This window comes from Chaetodon auriga, chromosome 19, assembly GCF_051107435.1.
Source record: "Chaetodon auriga isolate fChaAug3 chromosome 19, fChaAug3.hap1, whole genome shotgun sequence".
NCBI classification, from domain to species: domain Eukaryota; kingdom Metazoa; phylum Chordata; class Actinopteri; order Chaetodontiformes; family Chaetodontidae; genus Chaetodon; species Chaetodon auriga.
In genome coordinates this window covers 4,302,469-4,325,443 of record NC_135092.1, presented here as the reverse complement: position 1 = coordinate 4,325,443, position 22,975 = coordinate 4,302,469, and the positions used below count along the sequence as shown (strand labels likewise).

At 43.2% G+C, this 22,975-nt stretch overlaps 1 protein-coding gene across 1 annotated transcript; it reads left to right on the top strand.

Annotated features, from left to right (window-relative positions):
• Window positions 1–1,685: 1,685 nt before the first annotated feature.
• fech (ferrochelatase) lies at window positions 1,686–16,083 on the top strand. The gene is made up of 11 exons (XM_076758068.1): window positions 1,686–1,899; window positions 3,545–3,635; window positions 5,653–5,772; window positions 6,165–6,313; window positions 6,855–6,989; window positions 8,021–8,127; window positions 8,460–8,558; window positions 9,156–9,263; window positions 11,060–11,224; window positions 12,557–12,616; window positions 14,220–16,083. Exons 1-11 carry the CDS (start codon window positions 1,860–1,862, stop codon window positions 14,352–14,354), a joined length of 1,209 nt encoding a protein of 402 aa, XP_076614183.1. The 5' UTR covers window positions 1,686–1,859; the 3' UTR covers window positions 14,355–16,083.
• Window positions 16,084–22,975: the final 6,892 nt, after the last annotated feature.

Sequence of the window (22,975 nt, the reverse complement as noted above, 5' to 3'; positions counted from 1 at the left end):
ACGTTACTTGATGTGTTAACATTACAACAGTTTGTAAGGGAAATGTACAAATGGAGTACTAGACTATCATGCTCAATGAATATAGAACAGCATCGCATCTCTCCACTGAGCCCTGATGTCCAACCCACAATAAACTCCATCTGTACAGACAGATTTTGCAGCATGTGCATACAAATTTGTTGCTCGACCTTTCTTACTTTATACTCTCACCCGTTCACTCAGCCTCTCTGTCCCAGTAAAACCAGTCCACTCAGCCTCTCTGTCCCACTATAACCAGTCCACTCAGCCTCTCTGTCCCACTATAACCAGTCCACTCAGCCTCTCTGTCCCACTATAACCAGTCTTGTGATCCTCTCTCTAACGAGCAGCTTCAGCCAGAAGCATTATCAGTACTTCCCTGAATAACGTATTCGGGTACATCCCTCCGATCTACATGAAACATGTTCCTGTGCACTTTTTGTACTCTTATCAAATCTAATCCACCTGATTGGCTGCTCTTCATGAATGTATCCTAATTACTTGCAAGTAGTTACTCTAAGATTTAGCCAGATATTAGGAAAGAAGCTGCATCGCATGGCCAAAAGTATGTGGAAATACAGACCCAGTAAAGTACAGCATGTGGATTAGGGTTAGTACTGTAGTATGTACTGAGTACTGTAATGACATCACTGTATCAGTCCTCCTTCCTCGTGCTCACTCCATCCTTCTTTCCTGAACTAGAAACAGGGTTAAAGTAACTGTTATGACAGATAAACTATATCTGAGTACACACACACACACACACACACACACACACACACACACACACACACACACACACACACACGGTCTCTGGTGTGGGTGTGATTATTTTGTAATTTAGACAAACGTAGATGTGACGCCATAATAAGATAAGAGCTCTGCGTCAAGGAACCACAATAACCAAGCTTTAGACCGGAAATGTGCCACAATTGTTTCCACAATAAGTGCATAAAATCTCCAATGAAATAGTATAAATATAAATATGCTAAAAGAAATTCATCACAATCATTACATTAAAAATGTTGTAAAACTGTAACCGTGAATATGTTTTAACAGCCTGATTGTAGCTTAAGTGCATATCCATGTCCAACGCATTCTACATATAACTTCATAGACTTTCAGTTCTGTAACATTAAGATTAGAAATTAAAGGATATATTTCACTTAAGCGCTGATAGTCAAGTTTGCTTAATAAATGGTTTTGTACACACATTTAAATCCTAAATACTTTCTACTTAGATCCTCACAGATTTACACTTGAAATGAAAACAGTTGTTTTTTTTCTGTAAATTTAGTTTTCAATTTCTTTTCTTAATTATCAAGTTATGTTTTATTTTTACTTGTGAAATGACTGCCTTTTTTCTTGTTTTTCTTTTCAATTGAAACAGACAAAATATAAAAACAATTACAACAGTGACATAAAATCGCAAGAGTAGCTACTTTAAAATGTAAATAACAATGACAACTTGAAATGGGAAATCAATAATTACATAGTATTATGACAAAACAATATGAATAAAGGATAAATAAAAACGCGTAATGAATTCCCAGAATTACAATATATCAGAATCTTACCTAAATTATTGCATCATCCTATCCTCGTCATGGTTCGTAACCAATGATTTTATTTTGAATCTGCAAACCGGAAATGTTCAAGTTATCGGTGACACACTTGACTGGAGTCTGCACAGTCAGCCGGTGGTAGCTGAAGGAATCTGGCTGACAAATAGGACTGGCCAACTAGTGAGAGGAAACATCCAGCTGCGGAGAGCACAAGTATCCAGCCTTCATTTCAGGAGGAGCAGACACTTTTATCGGCAGTGAAAACAGGATTTTACCATGATGGCAGTGCTGGGCAGCGCCGGTCGCTTGATCCAATGTGAGTGTGACTGTGCAGCTAAGTTAGCCTGATGACAGATGTACACGAGAACCTTCAAGTTTCATGCTTTAGCACAGAATTTAATGTTACAGCTGCTGTGTTTCTTTGCTGAAGTTTAAAGACAGTTTGGAGCATTGCAGCGGCATTGTTTGGTGTAAAGTGGCGTAAACTCAAGAACACGCCGCTGACATTGGAATCATTTGGAAAGCTGGCGTTCAGGTAGCAGGCATTTGGAAGTTGAACTTCCTGTCGGGACTTTTATAATAAACCCTCGCTGGAACCGTAATGCGCATTCTCTTGTATTATTGACTTTTAAAGCGCCCGCATTTCTTTCTGGGTGCTTTGTCAAATTTCGTATTGTGTTTTAGCCCATGTTTGTCAATTGGTAAATTCGATATCCGAACATTTGTTGAAAGGTGACCGTTAATTTGCTTTTATTTTGCCGACCGATGGTGGTGTTTCCGTGACTCTCGTGTGGCTAACCGTCGTTGTTTTGACGCTGAGCAGCGTTACTGTAGGTTACTGTCTAATGTTAACGTTCGATAATGGACTTATCCTGTACTTGTGATGTATTTAGCAACAGCCTGGGGATCTGTCAATATACGAGGCAGCCGTTAACGGTCCATGTTTCTACGGCGAGTAAGAAGCAAAGAAACATTCACATGGAGTTACACAATTACAGCGTTGTGAACTTGCATAATCACAGTGAGCCTCCTGGTGGCGCTTCAGGGTACTGCAGCCCGGATTATGAAAGTAAAGCTGCCTTTCACTAACAGACGGCGTACGGACAAATCCGAATGCCGGTTACCGTGTGTCCTCTGCAGCTTGTAGCACATGTCTTTGTTATTTCACGCATTGTTTGTGATGCTGTGGTGCTAATGATTAAAGTGCGTTAAGGGACACTCACTGTGACCTCCTAGAAGAAGTCGTTATGGAGCCAGAGATGCATGATTTTCTTTACAAACTCATGTTAATTGACCAGATATTGTTCACAATAACAGAACTTTATATGTAATTCTGGCGGAGATCCAAAAGTTTCCAAAGATGCCAAACGTATCAGGATGAATTTTGGTTGAAGGTGATATTTACAATATTATCATTTCATGAAATGGTGCAAGAATAAAGTATACTCAAATCAGTCCGCATGCATGTAAAAAAAAACCTTTGAGTGGGCTGTGTACACGATTGTCCTACAGTGCAGTGCATATAGAAGACGAAGTTGCCGATCACAGCTGGAAAGCCGTACTAATGATTATTGATGATGAGCTCCAGGAGCACACTGGGGAGTAAAAATTGGGGTTCTGGTATTTCACTCCCCAAAAACATCACAAAGCTTCAATGAACACATGAACATGATGACATGTGGTGGCGTCTGTGAGGATTTATTCATTTTGCTTAAAACAAACTGGAGTCAAATTTAAGAGAAAGTCAAGAGTTCAACAAAATTCAAATGTACCTTCAGCCGGACAGTTTGGTATTAACAACAACAACAACAACAACAAACACCAGAAAACACAAAGAGCCTGTTGTGGAGAAAGGAAACGTTTGAATTGTAGGTGGTGAAAAATACCGTGTGTGTGTGGCCAGTGATATTTACTCGCCTGGACAAATACGATGTGCAACCTGTTTTCCTTCTCTGCTTTAGTTGCCAGGAGCAGCGTCAGTTTGAATGTAAGGAGACGCTCCACTGCTGCTGCTTTAGCCCAGACGGCGAGTCCAGAAACACAGGAGAACAGGTGACACACACACACACACACACACACACACACACACAAACTGTGTGGCAACACACTGTGGTGGATGTAAACACTCTGTAGGGTTGCTGTTGAAGCAAATCCAAAGTCTATTAATAATAGTAATAATAATAACAATAATAATAATATTGTGGTGAATGAATTTCCTTCCTTCTAACACACCTGCAAAGACGATTTATCGTAAAAGTCTGAAAGCAGCATTGTTTTACGTCCATGTTTCAAATTCTCCGTAACACTACCAGAGGTCAAAACCTCCACATGTTCACCCGTAACACTGCATTTCATCGTGAACACGCCCCCTCGAAGAATCACCCCGACCGGCATCGCGACACACACCGTGCTTAGAACGAGGAGCGGGACTCGCAGACAGAATGACTGAACGTGATGGAGACAGTTGAACTGTGTAACTCATTAACTCTCTGATTCACATGTTTGGACCGACAGGCCTGGATAGCCCAGTCTGAACAGTGATTCAATAAACAGTGTTCTGAAACATAAAGAAGCAGCAAATGTGAGAAGCTGCAGCCAGCTGATACTTCAGCTTGATAAGTAACCACCGATCACCTTTCAGGTCTCAGCATTGTTGACTTTGCATGAAATAGTGTGAATGAGCCGTGAGTGGAGCGCACACAGCAGAGCAGGTGGTGGACAGACGCCAGTTCGTCCTCAACCTTTTGCTTTTCATCAGAAATGAACTGGTGGAGCGTTGCCAGCCGCCTGTCGGTGACCGCTGCTTTCTGTTGGTGTCGTTTCACGTCTCATCCCTCTCATCTCTGTCCTCGTGCCTCTCATCCGTCCTTTGAAGATGACAGCCAAACTGATTATGAATGAGACAGCGGATTCAGCGGACCGTCCGAGGCTCTAAAAGTGTGTAAAGAAACAGAAGCCAGAGCTGAACATTAAATATGTTGTTCTTGTCAATTGAGTATATGTGAAGGATTAGTGAGTGGCCACATCCTGTTTAATTTAGTGCTTTAGTACAAGAGTCGGCCGGTCACCTTATCAAGTGGTTATTTGCTTTGCAGCTCAATGATTTTGTGTGTATGTTGTCAGACACATCAGCTGGCTCCACATTTACCGATGGAGCAATTATGTTAAGCTCCTTCTGTTTGCTTGTCATGTCCTGAAACCTCTCAGCAAATGCCTGAAGGCGTTTCCACCCTCAGCGGAATATTCAGATGTCGCAGCAGCTTTTGTTCCTGCAGAGTAGGAACATAAAGTGTTTCCTCTTTCCACTTGCCACAACTTTAATTTCACTTCAAGTGATTTCACATGTGAAAGCAGCGAGCTGAGAAGCTGCTGGAGCTCGAGGTTCAGCTCTGAGAGGTTCCCGGTAATGTCCACCATGAAGGCCAAACCACACACACACTCACTGTCACTGAGTTCCACGACAGGTTTTGCTTCATGTCTGTGAATTATTCCAGAGAAACTGACACTTTTATTTAGTCTGGTCAGCAACAAAGCTCTCCTTCACAAATTCTCCTTCTGAATGAGGTTTCAGCTTCTTGGCTGTTAACTCGCTCACCATAAAACCTGCTTGCGTAACACCGTCTCTGTCAGACTGTGGTCTTGTGAAAGCTGTTTGCTTGTCGCTCAAACTCCACCAAAGAGTGTTTGTTTGTCCTCGCAGCTCATCCAGTTTAGCGCGTTTGCAGCTGCTGTGACTCTTGAAAATGGCCTTTTTCATCACTGAGCTCATCCCTCAAACTTAAGGTTCACTGGCTTTTCTTTTACTTCAACAAAAAAAAAAAAAAAATTGGTCCATTAGCATAACGATCAAGGCATCAACAATCAATAATCTACAATTCATCTGTGCACAAAGACGACGACATTAGCAGACATGATCAAACACATCGCAATCAATATACTGTGAGATTTCATAGTAGAAAGACCCATTAATTAACCATTGTTAATAATCAATAACCTCAGCCCCTTTTTCGTGGGGAGTCGAGGGAGCGCTCCATATGAATTATTGATCATGAATCTCTTGTGCCTGCAGGAAGCCGAAGACAGGCATCCTGATGATGAACATGGGAGGACCCGAGAAATTAGAAGATGTTCACGACTTCCTGCTGCGGCTCTTCATGGACACAGACCTGATGAAACTGCCCGTGCAGAAGTATGCGCACACACACACACACACACACACACACACACACAAACAAATAGGGAAGGGTTGTTGTGTCACGGTGCTCTGCTGCGTCTCTGTGTGTTTCATAATAACTGACGGTGAACCCACAAAGCGTTTTTTGTTACTGCTGAGAAGAAAAAAACCTCTGCTCTTCATTTTTCATGTTATTATGAACAACACAGATTCTGTGAAAAGGCTTGTGACTCCACAAATGAAGCAGTATTGTCTTGTGACCCGACATCACAGATTATGGCTCTATCGTAGCTGTGGTTTAAACTCTCAACATGCTGCCAGTCCAACACAAAGCGCAGCCTCATGTCAACACGTCTTTTGCTTCTGGTGTTTTATGCATGTATTAATCTACGTCATTTGCTCTGCAGTAAGCTCGGCCCGTTCATCGCTAAGCGCCGCACGCCAAAGATCCAGGAGCAGTACAGTAAGATCGGAGGGGGCTCGCCCATCAAACGCTGGACGTCCATGCAGGGGGAGGGCATGGTGAAGCTGCTGGACGAGATGAGTCCTGAGACGGGTGAGACGAATCTGCTCCTGGACGACCGTCCCGCCTGTCAGAGCTCTCGCTCGTCGCTTCAGGCGGAGGGTTTGAGTGCCTTGTGGGCTTTAGACAAGAATAGAGACGATGTCAGGGAAGATGTGTCCCCACGTTAGTGTGATCCAGCAGTGCTGCTGTGTTTCCTGCTGGTGAGCTCACTGGCTGGCAGTAAAGCGTGTGTGTGTGTGGGGTGTAGATAGTGACACAGTGAAGGAGTGTCTCTTCACACGCCTGCACACGCCTCCCTGATAACCAGCAGCGGCCTGAAAACTGATCATATCGAGTGGTATGCAAACACGATTCAGAGGAGGAGCACCACTTGAATAACATCTGTGACAATAGAATCCATGACAGCTCCCCTTCATGTTCCTGACTGTCTTCATGTGATCCTTCAGTGGTTTCAGTCAATATAGAAATGCAGATTGCAGAAGAAACTGTCACGCTGTTAATGACTGATAAATTTATTTCACCTGGTTGTCAGTTACTGACTCTCTCTCTCTCTCTCTCTGTCTCTTCTCAGCCCCTCACAAGTTCTACATCGGCTTCCGGTACGTTCATCCGCTGACGGAGAGCGCTATCGAGGAGATGGAGAAAGACGGAGTGGAGCGAGCCGTGGCCTTCACACAGTATCCTCAGTACAGCTGCTCCACCACAGGTGACTGTCGCGCTCAAGGTCCTCGGTACAGCAGCTTTACACTGAGGCTGTTCAGCAGTCAGTAACACCGTGTCCAAAGATCACCTGTTGAATTAATTGAGCAATAAGAAAAGATTAAGGAAAAATAGGTAAAGATTAAAAGACATTTGTGGCTGTTAGCCTCACCACTCAGACGCCTCGGTAGCTTGGTATCAGACCGAGCCCCTGCAGTTTGGTTTAGGGATTAGAGTCTCAAGTTACAAATCTGTCATGTCATGCAGCAGCTGCAAATTTCATTTTCAACCAGATGAGTCTTTGAGGTTTGAGGAAGTACTTTCAGTCTTAGATTTGTACTAAAAGAAGTGCTAATAAAGGTCTAGAAAAATTCCCAAACTGTGTCACATCACATAACACTGTTGACCAGTCACAGTCTGCTGTGTTGTAGTGGAAGGTGGGACAGGAGCGCTGCACTACGCCGCCAAAAACATCAAATCTTTTTCACAGAAACTCATCGTTGTTTGACAAAAGGGAACCTCAGGCCTTTTAATGACATCAAATAGAGTTTGTACAGTTTGTACACACGCAAGCACAATTTGTACTTGTGTGTGAACACACAGGTAGCTTGGAGGCTGAATCAATACAGAAAGCTACCTGGAGTTGTGGGAAAATGCGAGCATGTTTCGTTAATCCGCCTGCACACACCGCAGCTGGCAGAGCCAAATATGGCGCTTCATATTGCTTACAAGGCAAGGGGCCATTTAACTGTGTGTGGAGCTTCCTTGAAATCCACAAGTTAAAATCTTAATTTAGGGTTGTGCTGTCAACACTGGCACTGATCAACACAATAACAGACTGGTTGTACATTATATTGAAACCCTACAAGTTCAAACATCCGCTGGAATATATCGGCTTCACCTCTGTCCTGCTCATGAGCAAGGCACCTCGCCTCCCGCCCCCCGGAGCGGAGCCGCTCAGGGGTCGACAGAGGGCCGTGTTTGTTGTGTAATGGAGCCCATCGATCATATTAATGTGTTTGTTTGTTGTGGAAACAGGCAGCAGTCTCAACGCCATCTACCGTTACTACAGAAACAGAGGCGAAAGGCCAAAAATGAGCTGGAGTGTCATCGACCGCTGGCCCACACACCCTCTGCTGGTGGAGGTTAGACACGCACACACACACACGCACACACACACACACACACACACAGTTAACCAAAGGGCCCGCCAGCCTCCTCCTTATCTGAGAGAGAACATAAAAAAAAACAAATACTGGAAAATAAATTGACCACTGCGAGAAGTCATCGTGGCAGCTAATGAGCTGAAAGTAGCTGTGGTTGGTAGTCATAGCAACTAGCAAGTGTGACTGTATTTGTAGATTTCAACATGTTGCAGTGAGACTTTTTTTTTAGCACTTGAGTGGAAAATATCATTTTGGCATTTCAGGAAAACAGAAAATCAGAAAACAACTAATTTGTGCGCGTGTGTGTGTAGTGTTTTGCAGAACACGTCAATAAGGAGCTGCAGAAGTTTCCAGAAGACAAGCGAGACGACGTGGTCATCCTGTTCTCAGCACACTCGCTCCCTATGGCTGTAAGTACCATGAAGTACTCGCACTGATCGTCCTGCCTGCTGCCTCTGCTGACCGTTAGATGCTGGTTGTCCTGTTTTGACAAATGAATTACAGAATGGCTCTCCTGCTTCGGTGGAAGGTCATAGTTCACCTTTGGTTAACTGTTATCTGTGAATTTGCTCTTGATCAGAATTTACAATCGTGGTTAGTTTGAGGTTTTTACTACTCAGAAGCAGATTTGGGGCAATCCTTAAGTATTGATTTGTGGTTCTGAATGAGCACATTTTTTGAAGCGTGTCACTTTGTACCCTAAAGTTACTGAATTTCGATATGCAGCCCTAGCTAGCAGTATTACTGGTGATACTACTGCTATTTATACTACTACTAATATATAAAGACACCTACTTCTGCTGATGATGGTGTTAATGCTACTACTACCACCACTGGTACTGCTGCTGCTATTAAAGTGTTCATACTACCTCTGCTGCCGCTGTAGTACTGTTAGTACTACGTTTATTCCTTCTGTTACTTCTACTTGCTTAACTACTTCTGATACAGATACTTTTATACTACTAGTTTGACTAACTGACTGTGCTGCTGCTGTGTACCGTGTGCAGGTGGTAAACCGAGGCGACCCATATCCTCAGGAAGTTGGAGCCACAGTTCAGAGAGTCATGGAGAGACTGGGACACTGTAACCCTTACAGACTGGTGTGGCAGTCAAAGGTGAGCACGCACACACACACCCTTACCCTAACCTTAACTCAAGTCTTATCCCTAAAATTTGGTGATTTACATTATGGAAACTTGTGTTTTGCCCCCCATAAGGAAGGCGAGTGACTGTTTAAACAGATGTATGTGTCCACAATATGTGATGCGTTCTGGGAAAACCCGTCGGATGTCGGGCTGGCACTTTTCCAGGAAAACGTGAAAATAGGTCGAAAGTCAAAATACTGGTGAAATTGGGTTTTCATTAAATTATTATTTTACAACATCTTGTCTATCATTCCTGAAAATATCTCATTGTATTTTGCTTGTTTAATATGTTAAAAACGTTATTTAAATTAGCTAGCTGTTCGTTGTTACCTCCTACGAATGAAAAACAAACAGCACACGAAATCCGCCCCTAACGTGTTAGTCTACACAGCCTACGAAGACGATTTATCTATCATAGTTAAGGTGACCAGATGTCCCACTTTGTGCAGGACAACCACGCATTTCCATTACTTTTCACACGTCCCGCAAATTGTGATGTTGTCGCGAATTATTATTGACAGTGTCGCTAACAATTTGCGACAACATCGCAATTTGCGTCACGTGTGAAAAGTAATGGAAATGCGTGGTTGTCCTGCATGAAGTCGGACATCAGGTCACCCTAATCATCAAAACATTATTTTGACACCTCATTCAGATGCTACGACACACAGAGAGAGATGTCAAATCTTCAGAGATGGAGAGAGTTTGAGGGAGCTGGTCGTGTTCTTATTTAGAATCCTTGTCTTTAAACCTGTTTTTCTCAAAATTGTGCTCCAAAAAATCCTACTGATCAGCTGACTTTGAGTGATCATAACACTTGATACAAACCAGATATAAAAATAACGAAAACAGCTTTGAAAAGAGCTTGCAATAAGCTTCTAGGTGATATTAAAATCTCCAAAAGGTAAAATTTTGACATGTGACTGGTTTTCCCAGATCCCATCACATATGAGCAAATTGCAGGTTGTTATAGTCTTACCATTATTATTTTTTTCATTCTTTTAGAGTTTTTCAGCCTTTGACTTTTTTTTACAACCCTTTTTACTTTTGTTCCTAATTCTGTGAGCAGTCTCTCAGTTCACATCTGATCTTTTAAAGTAAATTTGCTGGTATCAGCAGGGCTTGAAAGGATGTTACATTTATGTGTTTGCAGCCAAGTATTCATATTTCTCTTAATATTCACAATGTAAAAAGGTTCACTGAAACCTCTGTGGGATTTATCACCGTTAGGTTTATTACTGTGGCAAATCTGCTGCTAATGCTAATTGCACAATGTACAGTTTCCTACTTATCTCAACTCTGTGGGTCAGTCAGTCTCTCATCGTTACTTTTTTTGTGACCACAAGAGGGAGCCACTCGTCTGTCTAATACTGCAGCTGCATTACAGCGGAACACCTCACAGCTCTTCGCGCTCAGGTCACAGTGGCTGACACTGAAAACACCAGATACATAAGTGGAATTCCTGTGTGAATACTATATATATATATATATAAGGCATACATTCTGTTCGCTGAAGACCAAGCCACAGTATGACAGTATTGGACAGAACAAACAAATTGGAATGTTAAGATGTTGTTACCAGGTTACCAGGTCATGTGATCTTGGGACCATGAACAGCCACAGGCATTATCATAGAAATCTGAGCGAATCTGTATCAAAGGGATGAAGCAGATGGATGAACTGCCACGATCTGCCGACACAAAAAGCAGCGCCTGTATCTCCCACCTCGCTGGAATGAAATTGTTGTCATGTCCTGTGTCGTTCAGGTGGGGCCCATGCCGTGGCTCGGCCCCCAGACGGATGACGTGATTAAAGGTCTGTGTGAACGAGGGAAGAAGAACATCCTGCTGGTGCCCATCGCCTTCACCTCTGACCACATAGAGACTTTACACGAGCTAGACATCGAGTATGGACAGGTGCTGGGGGAGGAGGTAAGGAAGAGAAAAGGCCCACGTTCCCTTTCCCAGCAGCTTCTGTCTGCTCAGTTTAGAGCACAAAGCGTCACATGGCGGTCTGGAGGTCAAGAGAGGCTGAATATTGCCTTAAATGCTGCAGACAGAAAAGTTTATTGGGTAAAGGACCATAAAAGTGGTGATAAATTGTGCTTATTTGAGCATTTTCCAAATCATCCATTAGCTTTTAGATTGAATTTTGTTCTTTCCTGGAAGGCATTGGTTTCACTTCATCGACATGTAAATTTTAAAAGAAGCAGAGGAGAAGAAAAAAAACATCTGCCATAATTTCAGGTACTTTAAAGTCTCAAGTAAAGTCTGCTTTTCAACTAATAGCTGTGGACAAATAGGACAAATGAACCTCTGGAAGAGTTCATGTGAAACGTATGTGGAAGAAGTTTTTGAGAGCAGCTTAGCAATGATTTAAACAAAAAAAAAAAAGCAAAGAAGAGGAGAATTTGGACATGAGTGAAAATCAAATAAGCAAAATATATTTTGGAAAAGGAAATTTGGTTCTGTCTTACATTAAACAAACACTCAAAATTCTGATGTTGGAGCGACCCTGAACGCACCAACAGGGAGAGTTTCGAAAGCAGCTGATCGGACATCATTCAGGAACAGCCAGCCGTGTTCTGCTGTGTTCATGTGTATCTGGATCAAGTGACGATGGTTTCACTTGAGACCTGATGTAGAGATTAGTTTAGCAGGAGTGTGTGTGTGTCCGATGTGTCCGCTGCAGCTGTGTGTCCCGTGTCCTCTGTCTGTGTAAAGGCACCAGTGAGGTGACCACCAATCAATGTGACTGGTGCCACAGAGACACACACAGCTGTTTGTACATCTACACTTGTGAGAATCCTGCAACTCATTCCCAAATCCTAACCTTTGTCCAAACATGTCCTCACTGTCCAAACATGTCCTCACTGTTCAGAGTGTCCTCACACTCAAGGTCTTAAACTCAAACTGGTCCTCGCAAAGGTAGAGGTACCAAGCCGCACACACACACACACACACACACACACACACACACACACTCTGTCAGAACCATTCCAGTGTGTCTGTCAAGAGGAGCCTCACTCCAAAAACCTGTTCAAGATAACTGGACACTCAGAACAAAATGCTTTTATTTCTTGAGGTCCTCGACTGACAGAAAGAAATCACTTCTTCACGTCATTATCTTGAATGTTGAATTTCACTGAATGGGATTTCTGTCTCCGGGGTGCTTTTCACACCTAACCTGTTCGATTTGATGAACTGTGGTGCGTTTGCATGTTGGCTTGGATAGTATAAACGTGTGTTTCCCTCTGTTTTCAGTGCGGCGTGGAAAACATCAGGAGAGCAGAGTCTTTGAATGGGAACCCTCTCTTCATGAAGGTACGCTTCACACACACCGAGCTGACGCCTGTCTGCAAACGCTATGAAGAGGTGACAAAAGACACGGCGAGAAAGTAAAGCAAATAATGAGAAATGCATAAAGGACGGAAAGAAAAAGGAGGGAAGACTGTAGGAAGGCAGGCAGGACTCTAATAATAGAAAAGGAGACAGCAGCAGAAGGTTCTGTGAAGGAAGTGAACTCCAGGCAGGAGATGGTCAATATCTGGATTCCTTCCCTCCTTCTTTCCTTCCTTCCCTCTTTCTCTGCTTTGTCTCCTTTCTTCCTTCCATCTCACCTCCTTCCTTCCCTTCATCCTCAACCCTGCAACCTTTCTCACAACAGGCAACTCCTCCAGCTGTAACAGTTCTGTGTGTGCGTTAGTGTGTGTGTGCGTTAGTGTGTGTGTGCGCGCGTGTGTGCAGGGTTTATTAAAGGAAGGGGGCAGATCAATGGGAACCTTTAGAGCTGACTACAGTAGAACTGAACCGCCCGGCTGGCTGGCTGGTCAAACCCGCTGTGCTCAGAGACTCCTCGCCAAGTCTCTGAGAGAGTGTGTGTGTGTGTGTGTGTGTGTGTGTGTGTGTGTGTGTGTTTGAGCGTATAAATCAATATCCAGAGGATGATTAGTTGGTAGTTACTGAAGGATGGTTTCCTTGGTGTAGTTTTAGTTTCTCAGTGAACTGCATCAGTCCGCTGCCGTCTGCAAGCAGCAGCTGCTGGAAAATAAAGAAAAATGCATTCATCAGAAGTTTTACTGCAGAGCCTGGCTGGTGTCGGGTCCATTGTTTGATAGTCCCTCCTTCAAATTACTGTCTCGTATAATCAGCTTATGCATGTCACTCGTCATTGAATCACTCTTACCTTTGAATTGCTGCTGTCGTTCTCTCAGAATGCCTTTTCTCTCTATTGTGGAGAGCAACAGAAGCATATTGTGATACAGATGCATGCACATTTCCACAGCACGAACTGCAGCACTACAACAACAGTTGATGTGATGCTCAGCACTTAGTTTCTAGTTTAACATTTTGTGAAATACACTTGTTCCTTATTTTGCTGAAAGTCAGGTGAGAAAGTCAATACCACTCATGTTTTTAGGGTAAACTGAAGCTACAGCCAGCAGCCAGTTAGCATAGCTTAGCATAAAAGCTAAGGAGGAACGAGCCAGCCCAGCCCTGTTCAATGGTAAAAGCTAACCGTTTCCTGGCAATCTCATGAGTTAGATAAGAAGATTGATAAAAGAAGTGTATTTCCCAAAATGTTTAACTGTTCTGTTTAACTGCAAACAAGTTCTGTTTCTACGCGTTCATTATTTCCACCACTATTTCCCCACCAGTTTTTCTCAGCGCTGTTAAATTTCTGTAAATAAAACCCAACGCTTTCTTCAGATATTTCAAATTAAAAGCCTACCAGAACCACAAGCACGATGCGCACTGAGCCAGTGGAAGGCTTTTAAAGTTGAAAATGGATGAAGGAGATGGCTGCAGGCTTTAAACTGAAGGGATGAATTAACCCTTTGTCTGACAGAAACACATGCAGCTGCTGAAGAAGGGAGCGTCTCTCCTTGTCTCATTAATGAATGTGTATGTCGTTCGTCCTGTCCAGGCTCTGGCAGACCTGGTCCAGTCCCACCTGAAGTCCAAGAGGCCCTGTTCCCGCCAGCTGACCCTCCGCTGCCCGCTGTGCACCAACCCCACCTGTGGAGAGGCCAAGGCCTTCTTCGCCAGCCAGACGCTCTGATAGAAACCCACTCTGGTGCCCTTCCTGCAGCAGTGCTACCCCTGAAGAAACTTAGGCCTTCTTCAATAAACAGAACACACACACACACACATCAACACACACACTGTCCCTCCAGCAAGAGTGTCGGTTCCATGGAGAGCATAACGTGAAGGACTGGCCAGATGGTCTGTGTGAACACATTTTGGCGTGTACCATACCTGTGTGTCGGGCAGGAAGTTTAACAAGTTTAACAAGTACTTCACTGTATGGGTAAAATACACTTCAGGGCAGAAAAAACACAAAGTGCTGATCAAATTTAGAGAGAACCTGCTGGCACTGATACCTGCTCTTAACCTCAGATTATTTGGATGTTCTTGATTTGGTAAATATTCCTGAACTGACACACCTCACAGATTAAAACAAACATCTGCACAAGGGTTTGCAAATTCCATTTGGTCACAGTGTGCAGATAAGAGAACTGACACTCTGCAGAAACTGCTCACATCACAGCTACAGGAAAAAAGCCTTGCATTAGTTTTTTTGTTTGTTTGTTTGTTTTTTAATTAAAATTCCCATGCTTACATTCCGTTCAATTAGCCCCTGCAAACTCCCATCAGAGACCCTGTGTCTTTTTTTTGGCTGGTGCTACATGAGTAACAGTCGACCATGATGACGTCACCACACACAGGGGATCCTATTGGTTGGCTAAATTCAGAGTACAGCTGTAGTCCAGTGTCTGGGGTCGGAACCTCTCAGGGTGTCATGAAATCATTTGCGGGGGGGGGGGGGGTTGCGAGATGGCTGACATGTTTATTTTTCTGATCTCGTTTTTTGTTTTCTGTTGTGACCGCTTTAGCCTCTCGGCCTTCGCTGAAAAGGGAAAATGTAGCTGGTCACCTCTTGACACGTGAAGCCTGAGAGGTAGTTGCTCCAGACGGACACAGATAAAGCTGTTTGAAGAGGAGGAGGGGAATTAATAGCTGAGTTAAAACCACCAGAGTTCTGTTTTTTCCATACAATGAAATGAACGTAATAGAGTGGAAGGAAGTTCTCTGTAAAATTTGTAATGTTTACAGAAATCATATGCATGAGGCCATTGAGGGTGTGTCAGACAGTGTCAGCTGATGCTGTTTGAAACGCCCTCTCAGAGGTTGGAGGCTTAGATGCTGATTCAGCACATATGTCTGGAAAAACATGCAAGTTAAAGCTGCGCATCTGAAATGTCCTCAAGATGAAGTTTGGTGCAAGTCAGATTGTACACCTTCAAACCTGACCGCATGAGTTTCCTCATACATGTTTCGTTTTCCCTGCCAACAGCCCCGTGGTGACGTCCGCAGTTTCGTCTTGAGTCCTCTCATAATAATAAGTCAATGAAAGTCATTTTGAGCCACTGATATAATTCTGTACAGATGCTACTTCTCATTACCAATACTGATCAAATGCTTTGATTCATAAATATCCGAACAGATGTTGTTGATTTTCTAACATGTTTTTAGTGACTAGCGGAGGCCTTTTGTTCCATTGTGCGAGCGCACTGTATACATACAGTTTCAGGTTGAGGCCACAAGACAATACTTTGACATTTAATTCATGTAATATCACAGCCTTGTAGGTGTGATGAGAGCAGAAGATAAAGTCACGTTAGAGGCACTGCACGAGAAGCATAAGAGCGACAGTGATGCTGTAACCGTCCTCCAGCGGCGAGATGCAGTATGTGTTCTTACAAAAAAAAAAAAAAAAAAAAAAACACCACGTAGAGAAGTAGCACAGATGTGTCAGAAATGACATCCGTTAAGTGTAGAATTAGTTTAATTTCAGTGTAGGTTTGCTTTGACTTCAATGTAGTTTACTCTTTTTTTCATCCACTCACAGCTCCCTGATCACAGCCCAGTAAGTCAATGTGAATAACCTCACTGTTAGTCAGTGGGGTGAGAGAAAGAATGCTTCGTTTCCATCAGGTGCTACAGCTCCACAAAATGCCCTGAAGGTCACAGGTTTGATACCATCCGCTGTCTCATTTGTTGGGATGAGATTCCCGAACAATGTGTAAATATCAAAATACATACACTTTTTATGGGTAGTAACTTGACCTTTGACCTCTGACCCTGTCCCCCCTCTACTGTTTCTGACCTGTTACGCCATGATAATGTGCCTTTTACACTGGCTAACTAGAAATACTGGACTTGTGCTTTATGTAATTTTTACATGTACTCAACCAAAATGCTGACAGGAAAAAACCTCCCTGAAATCTGAATTTACATGTGCCTGCTGTGATCTGGGCCATCGACAGCTCTCTCCCCATGTTGAAATCCAGAAAACGACTCACTGAGGTGTTTCTTTGAAACTGCCGTAAATGAACTCTGAACTGTACAAGCGATCTAATCTACCAACGGCGAGATGACGAGATAGTGGGGGAGCTAGCAAGCTAAGTAGCACTTCCCTTTCAGCCACATGAAACTGTGGCAGACGGCATGCCATAACTTTGCTGACAGAAAGAATAAGTGCTGTGAGCAGGCTAACAGTGAGGGAAGCCATGATGCAATAATGCATGAACACTCCCAAGTCAGAGTGTCAGGACATTTTCCCTCCAGTTCTGCTCTTGTGGTGCAAATACAGAATAGCGCTTGCTTGCTAGCTTGTTGGCTCGATTGCTAGGTTGCAAACTAACTTGTGCATTGTAGTTTCCTCACTAGCTGGTTAGTTCACTAGCTCACTATGTTGTGCAAGTGCAGCCATTCTGAAGGTGATGTGACAGAAGAGAAAAGATGAAGTCGGTACAGGATGGGGGCCGACTTTTTGATCGTCTGCGCTCCGTAAGACAAGCAAGTCTCCAGACCTGTAATGTCTCTGATAGTCCCATTTTCTGTCCGTCCGTGGAGCTGCTTGTAGACATTTGAGGCCTTTAGTGTTTCACTTTGGGGGGAGCTCGTTGGTAACTCAGATCAGTCCTTTTCCATTCACTCCACGGTACACACGATATCTACAGCTAGCTTGGTGCTTTTGGACGTGGCTGCCATTGATTACACGCTTCAGGTCACCGTGTTGGAAGAGCGATGTTAAAATATAGACTGATGAAGTCTTTTTCTCTTCTTTTGTAGCTTCATTGGACCTCCTACCAGCACTTGAAATGTCCAACATTATATTTTACTCTTTGGATGGGGCACTGTGTTGTAATCACTGGTAACCGTCAGCAATGCTTGCATGAATTGTACACTTGTTTCAGTTTGTACGTCACTCTGCTTCCACTGTGTAATGCAGACAGCATTACACGACACTATTCTCACTCAATACAAACAGCATTACTTTGTGCTTTCAGTGCTCTTCCACACTTTTGAGAGGGGTAGTTTTGTTTTTGAGGAATACCAATTTAAAGACACATTCAGTGGTGATGTTAGCATAGCTTAGCTCAGCCACTGAACGCAGTGGGTTCAAGTGGCAGCTCAGCTTTTGCGCAGAGCTGCTAGTTGATCGCACAGACATTCAGCAATTGTGCTAAGCTAAAGTAATCTTGCTGTTATATGATACCTTCAAACTGCATATCTGACAAAAACCAAAAGTAAAATTCCTCTAGAAAACTAAATTATCACTGTAATACAGTTATCACTTGGAAAAAGTCCAATTTTTGTGCAGAAATGGTGAACTGGTTACGTCACAGCAGGAAGACATGCCAGTGTCTGTGATGGGTGGCTTTTTCCTCTCTGTGTCAGTTTTAACAACTCAGTATTTGTAATAATTTTTTTCGCGCGCAAGTGTGTGTGTGTGCGCGGGTGTTTGTGTAGCTGACAATGCATTGCGCAGAGTTTGTGTTGTGAATATGACAAAGACAGCTTTGCTGCAGCTCCAGCATACTTTCTTTGTTAATGTTTGGAATTATTTATTTATTTTTGGGTTTTGTATGAGTTCAGACCACACAAACTATCCGTCTCCCACTGTTTAACTTTTATTTTTAATATTTAGGAGACATGGTGTTAACAGTGCGATTACATCTAACGACGAGTCTTCCTTCAAAATACAATACAATAAAAAAAAAAAACAACAACTGTCGACTGCTGTAAAAACAAGTGTTTGTGTGTTTTCTTCATGTAAGGCCTATAGACACTTTAGTACACTCACAAAAATGTGGTGAAATCTGTCTTGAATCCATCCACGACTGAGCTTTGGAGACAAAGACAGCTTGTGTCACAGAAATTTGAGACCAGATTCTCACAGTGTGACTCTTAAAACCAACCACTGACCTATGTTTCCATCAGCCCTTTGACCAGATAGAACATTAATACTGGGTGAACCCACAAGAACTTGGATTATGTTCACTGACCATGGCTTTAACATACTGTAACTAAACTACAGTGGAGGTGTGGTTGTAGGCAACTGGCGCCACACTGAGGCTGAAGTTTGAGGTTTTGAGTGAAACATCTCGACTCTTGATGGATCTGAGATATTCACGTCCTCCTCCAGATAAATTGTAATCACTTTAGAGATTCCCCGACTTTTCCCATAACTCCCTCTCAGCGGTTTCTCTCCTCTTCATATCTTACTCTTTTCTTCCCCACCCATTTTTCGGCCTCTTCCTTTTACCTCTCCTCCTCTCACTCCTCCTGCATCCCTTTTCTCCTCCCCTATCAGCATCTTCTCCTTTTTCTCCATCTTTTCCAATCTTCTGTCCTCCTCCTGCCTCCCACCCATCTTTCCACCTCCCCCCCTCCACCCTCACCACCATTTTTCCTCCTTTTCCAATCTTCTCCTCATCTTCCAGCTACGTCCCTCCTCCCCTCCACACCTTCCCATTCATTCCTATCTCATTCTCTCCCTCTCCACCTCTCCTCCCCCCCCCCCTCCATTTTTTTTCCCAGCAGTCCCCTGCGGTGTTGCAATCACCTCTGCTGCTGTTGATTAAGCTGAGAGAGATTGGCTGTCCACGACCCAATAACCCCTGAGGGCGCCGGGCTGGGCGCCTCCTCCCTTTCTCTCCCCCTCCTCCACCCCACTGCATCTGAGCCAGCTACAGTCTCTGCTTTCATTTTACTTTCTTTTTTCTCCTCACCTTCTCTTTCCTCCTGTCCACTTCCCTGACCTCCTTTTCTCCTTTCATCTCTTCCCTCTTGTATCTTTGCCTTTTCTCTCCTTGTTTTCTCCTCTTTTTTCCTCTTCTCTCCTCTGCTTGTTTTCTCTTTAACCCAAAATAGTCTTCTCTTACCTCTCCTTCGCTCCTCTTCCTCGTCTCGTCTGTTTTCTCCTCCTTCAGATCTCCTGTCATCTCCTCTATCACTGTCCCCTTGTCTCTCGTTGGTTCTCTTCTTGTTTCCTTTCCTCTCTCATTTCCTCTGACCCGTCTCCTTCTCTTCCTCTCTCCTCTGACCTTCTTTCCTTTCATCTCTCCTCCTCCTTTTTCCTATCATCTCTTTTTACCTCCCACCTTTCCTCACACTCCCCCAGACCTCCTCTTGTCTCCTTTCCTGCTCTTGTCTCCTCTCTATAAATGCTCCCCTGTTCCACACCTGCACATTGTTGTGTGGCAAATAGCCTCAACTTCAAGGTTCACTTACTTGTTATCCATACTAACTGTGAGATAGGGTCAACGGATACACCTGTTGTTCTCACTGTAATATATTTAGGATAAAATTACACTTAATATCATACATGGCACTGTCTCTATTCATTCATATGTATTTACACTCATTTCTCTCTATTCAGCATCCAGACTGTTCTCTCATTTTGAAATCTTTTATTTTGACTGCTCTGTCTGTCTGTTGGCCAGTGGGGTGGGAGGGTGAGGGGCTGTTCAGGACGAAGGTTTGTGTGTGTGTGTGTGTGTGTGTGTGTGTGTGTGTGTGTGTGTGTGTGTGTGTGTGTGTGTGTTGTGGTGACTGCAGGCTGCTAGTAATTGAAAAGCTGGAACGCCAGCGCCTGCAACCCCCGTGACCTCCTATTGAGAAAACAACCATCGATTTCTATAGGGAGAGAGAGAGGGAGAGAGAGGGAGAGAGAGGGTGGGAGGAGTAAAGTAAAGGAGAAATTTGAAAATAAATTTTGGAGAACATCAAGGAAGAACAGTGGTAGGCAAGAGGAGATGAAAGACAGAATTATAGTTGGATAAAACTAAAGGAAACCCATAGAGGTAAACTGGGAAGGATGGAGGAGAGAGAAAGAAGGATGGAGACAAAGGAGGGAATGAAGGAGGCAGACAAACAGAGGAAGGGAGAACAATACAAAAAAAAAAAAAGAAATATCAGGAGGAGAAAAGGGTGCAAGGAGAAATGAGGAAGCGGGGAAAGATTGATGAAAGGATACAGTTAAACAGCTGAAATAAGGAAAATAAAATTATGGAGAGAAAAGAGAAAGCGAAGGAAAGATGGAGAGAAAAGCAGGAGAGGGAAGGACATAGGCCTCTGTGCTAACTCCGCAAAAAGAAAAAGAAAGAAAGGGACAGAGACTGGAGAGAAAACCTTCAGGAGCATGAGGAGGAGGAAGTGTTTGAAGTGTTGAGGGATGAGGCTGTTGGGCCTCAAACACAGAAACAGTGGGTGAATGTCATGCATGAGACAAGGAAACAGAAAATAAATTCACAGACTTTAAATTCCCTTCTGATAATATACAACTAGTCTAGCGTTAATATGTTAAGACATCGAGGCGACTGGATCACCTCGACTGAGGGGACTAGGCTGCACAACTTGCAAACATTCTTCCATGTATTTGATTTTTTTTTCACATAAACGCAAAAAAAATGTGCCTGTAATTAAAACATTAGAAGATGCCGACATGTTTTGTTGTAGAATGTTCAAGTCTAATAGAATAATACCAAATAAATATGAACACACCCAAATGCAGGAAGTCGGCTAACTTTGACTGCTCAGCCTTCTTATTTATGAATTTAACAGATCTTTGCCTCTGTTGTGTTCGTGTTGAACACATAATTTGCATACTCAATTTTTGATTGGGCAGTTATTTGTGCTATATGTTGTCACTATATTAGTGCACAGCAAAGCAGTTTATTCTCCAGAGTGTTATACTTCCATACATTGTTTCTTTCATTCAAGTCCTGGTATCCTGTTTAAGCACCATCATAGAGAACTGTGCAGCTGTTGCCTGAGACAATCAGGTTGTCCTCTTTTGTTTGAATGTCTTTTACGCAGTTGTGTGGAGTACAAAACAGCTCTATGCTTCTGTTTCACAGGGAATCAAATGAAAGTGATTTGTTGTTGCCAGGTTCCCCACATTGTGCCTCTGGGCGGCTTTTGAGTCTTTGAGTAGTGACGGGTAGAGCCAGCATGTTTTTTTTTTCCAAGGTTCACAATGAATGAATTCAAAATGAAAGGTATCCTGCTGCATCTCCCACCAATGACTCTGCATGTGTGGTTGGGGCATAAAGGATTCCAGGATGTTTAATTTAAAGGGAAATCTGATGCACAGCCTCCAAAATGACCACAGGGTTGCATCAACTCTTGTCAGATGGTGTCAACAAAAACTGAACATTATAAGCTTCAAGACAGGATTTGTTGCAGGTCTGCTGGACTGGATTAGCTTGTTTATATCCCTGCAGTGAGCACAATATTTGTGTACAAATACAGTCACTGTTTTCCCCGCTAGCTGTTCTGTCACTGCAGAATTCACTGGTATTAATGAAGATCAACATTTTACAAACGTTTAAAGTGAGTTGCTCTGTGGTTTCCCACCCTTTGTCCTCCTTATCAGGCATCTGACCCACAGGTAATAGAAAGACAATGTCAAAAGATTAACAGCTACAGAATGGACTGCTGTTTCCTTGGCAACAAAGAGAGGCAGAGGAGCAGGAGGATGGGATGGAGTGATTAAAAGGGAGGGGGGGGGGGTTAAAGGGGAGAAGTGACGAGGTGGATTGATGAGAGGAGATGGATGCTGGGATGATTACACACAGAGAAAACAGAGTAGAGAGAGAAGAGTGACAGAGAGAGAAGAAAAGTGAAGGGACGAGAGAAGAAGAGGAGACAGGGAAGAAGATAGAGTCATTAAAGGCAGACAGAAAAAAAAACAGATGGACTGATGATGGAGTGGGTAAGGAGAAGGGAGAGAAAACCAGCAGGTGCAAGACTGACATGACTTGTAGAAGAAAATTCTGAAATTCTGAATCAGATGATGAGGATGATGAACCTTTAAACATCTCGGTAGGGAAATTAGGTGGCAGTAGCAAATTGAGAAAAAAAATCAAGGAAAAGGGAGAATAAACAAACATGTTACCCTCAAGTGTTTATTGTGATAATGAGGAAAGTCCATAGGAATGGCCCGCTGTGTGGTGGTCCTCCCCTTTATCCTCAACATTATATACAGTGAGGGAAATGATTATTTGATCCCTCGCTGATTTTGTAAGTTTGCCCCCTTACAAAGAAATGAATGGTGAATTTTTATGGTAGGTGTATTTTAACAGAGTGAGAATATCGTCAAAAAAATCTGAAAAAACACATTATATAAAGATTAGAAAATGATTTGCATTTGATTGTTTGAAATAATTATTTGATCTCCTACCAACCAGCAAGAATTCTGACCCCCACAGACAAGTGAAGTGCCCATGGGGCACACAAATTAGTGCTGTCCCTTTAAGAAAAGTTCTCTGAATCTCAACTCGTTATAAGTATAAAAGACACCTGTCACAGAATCAGTCTCTTCCATTC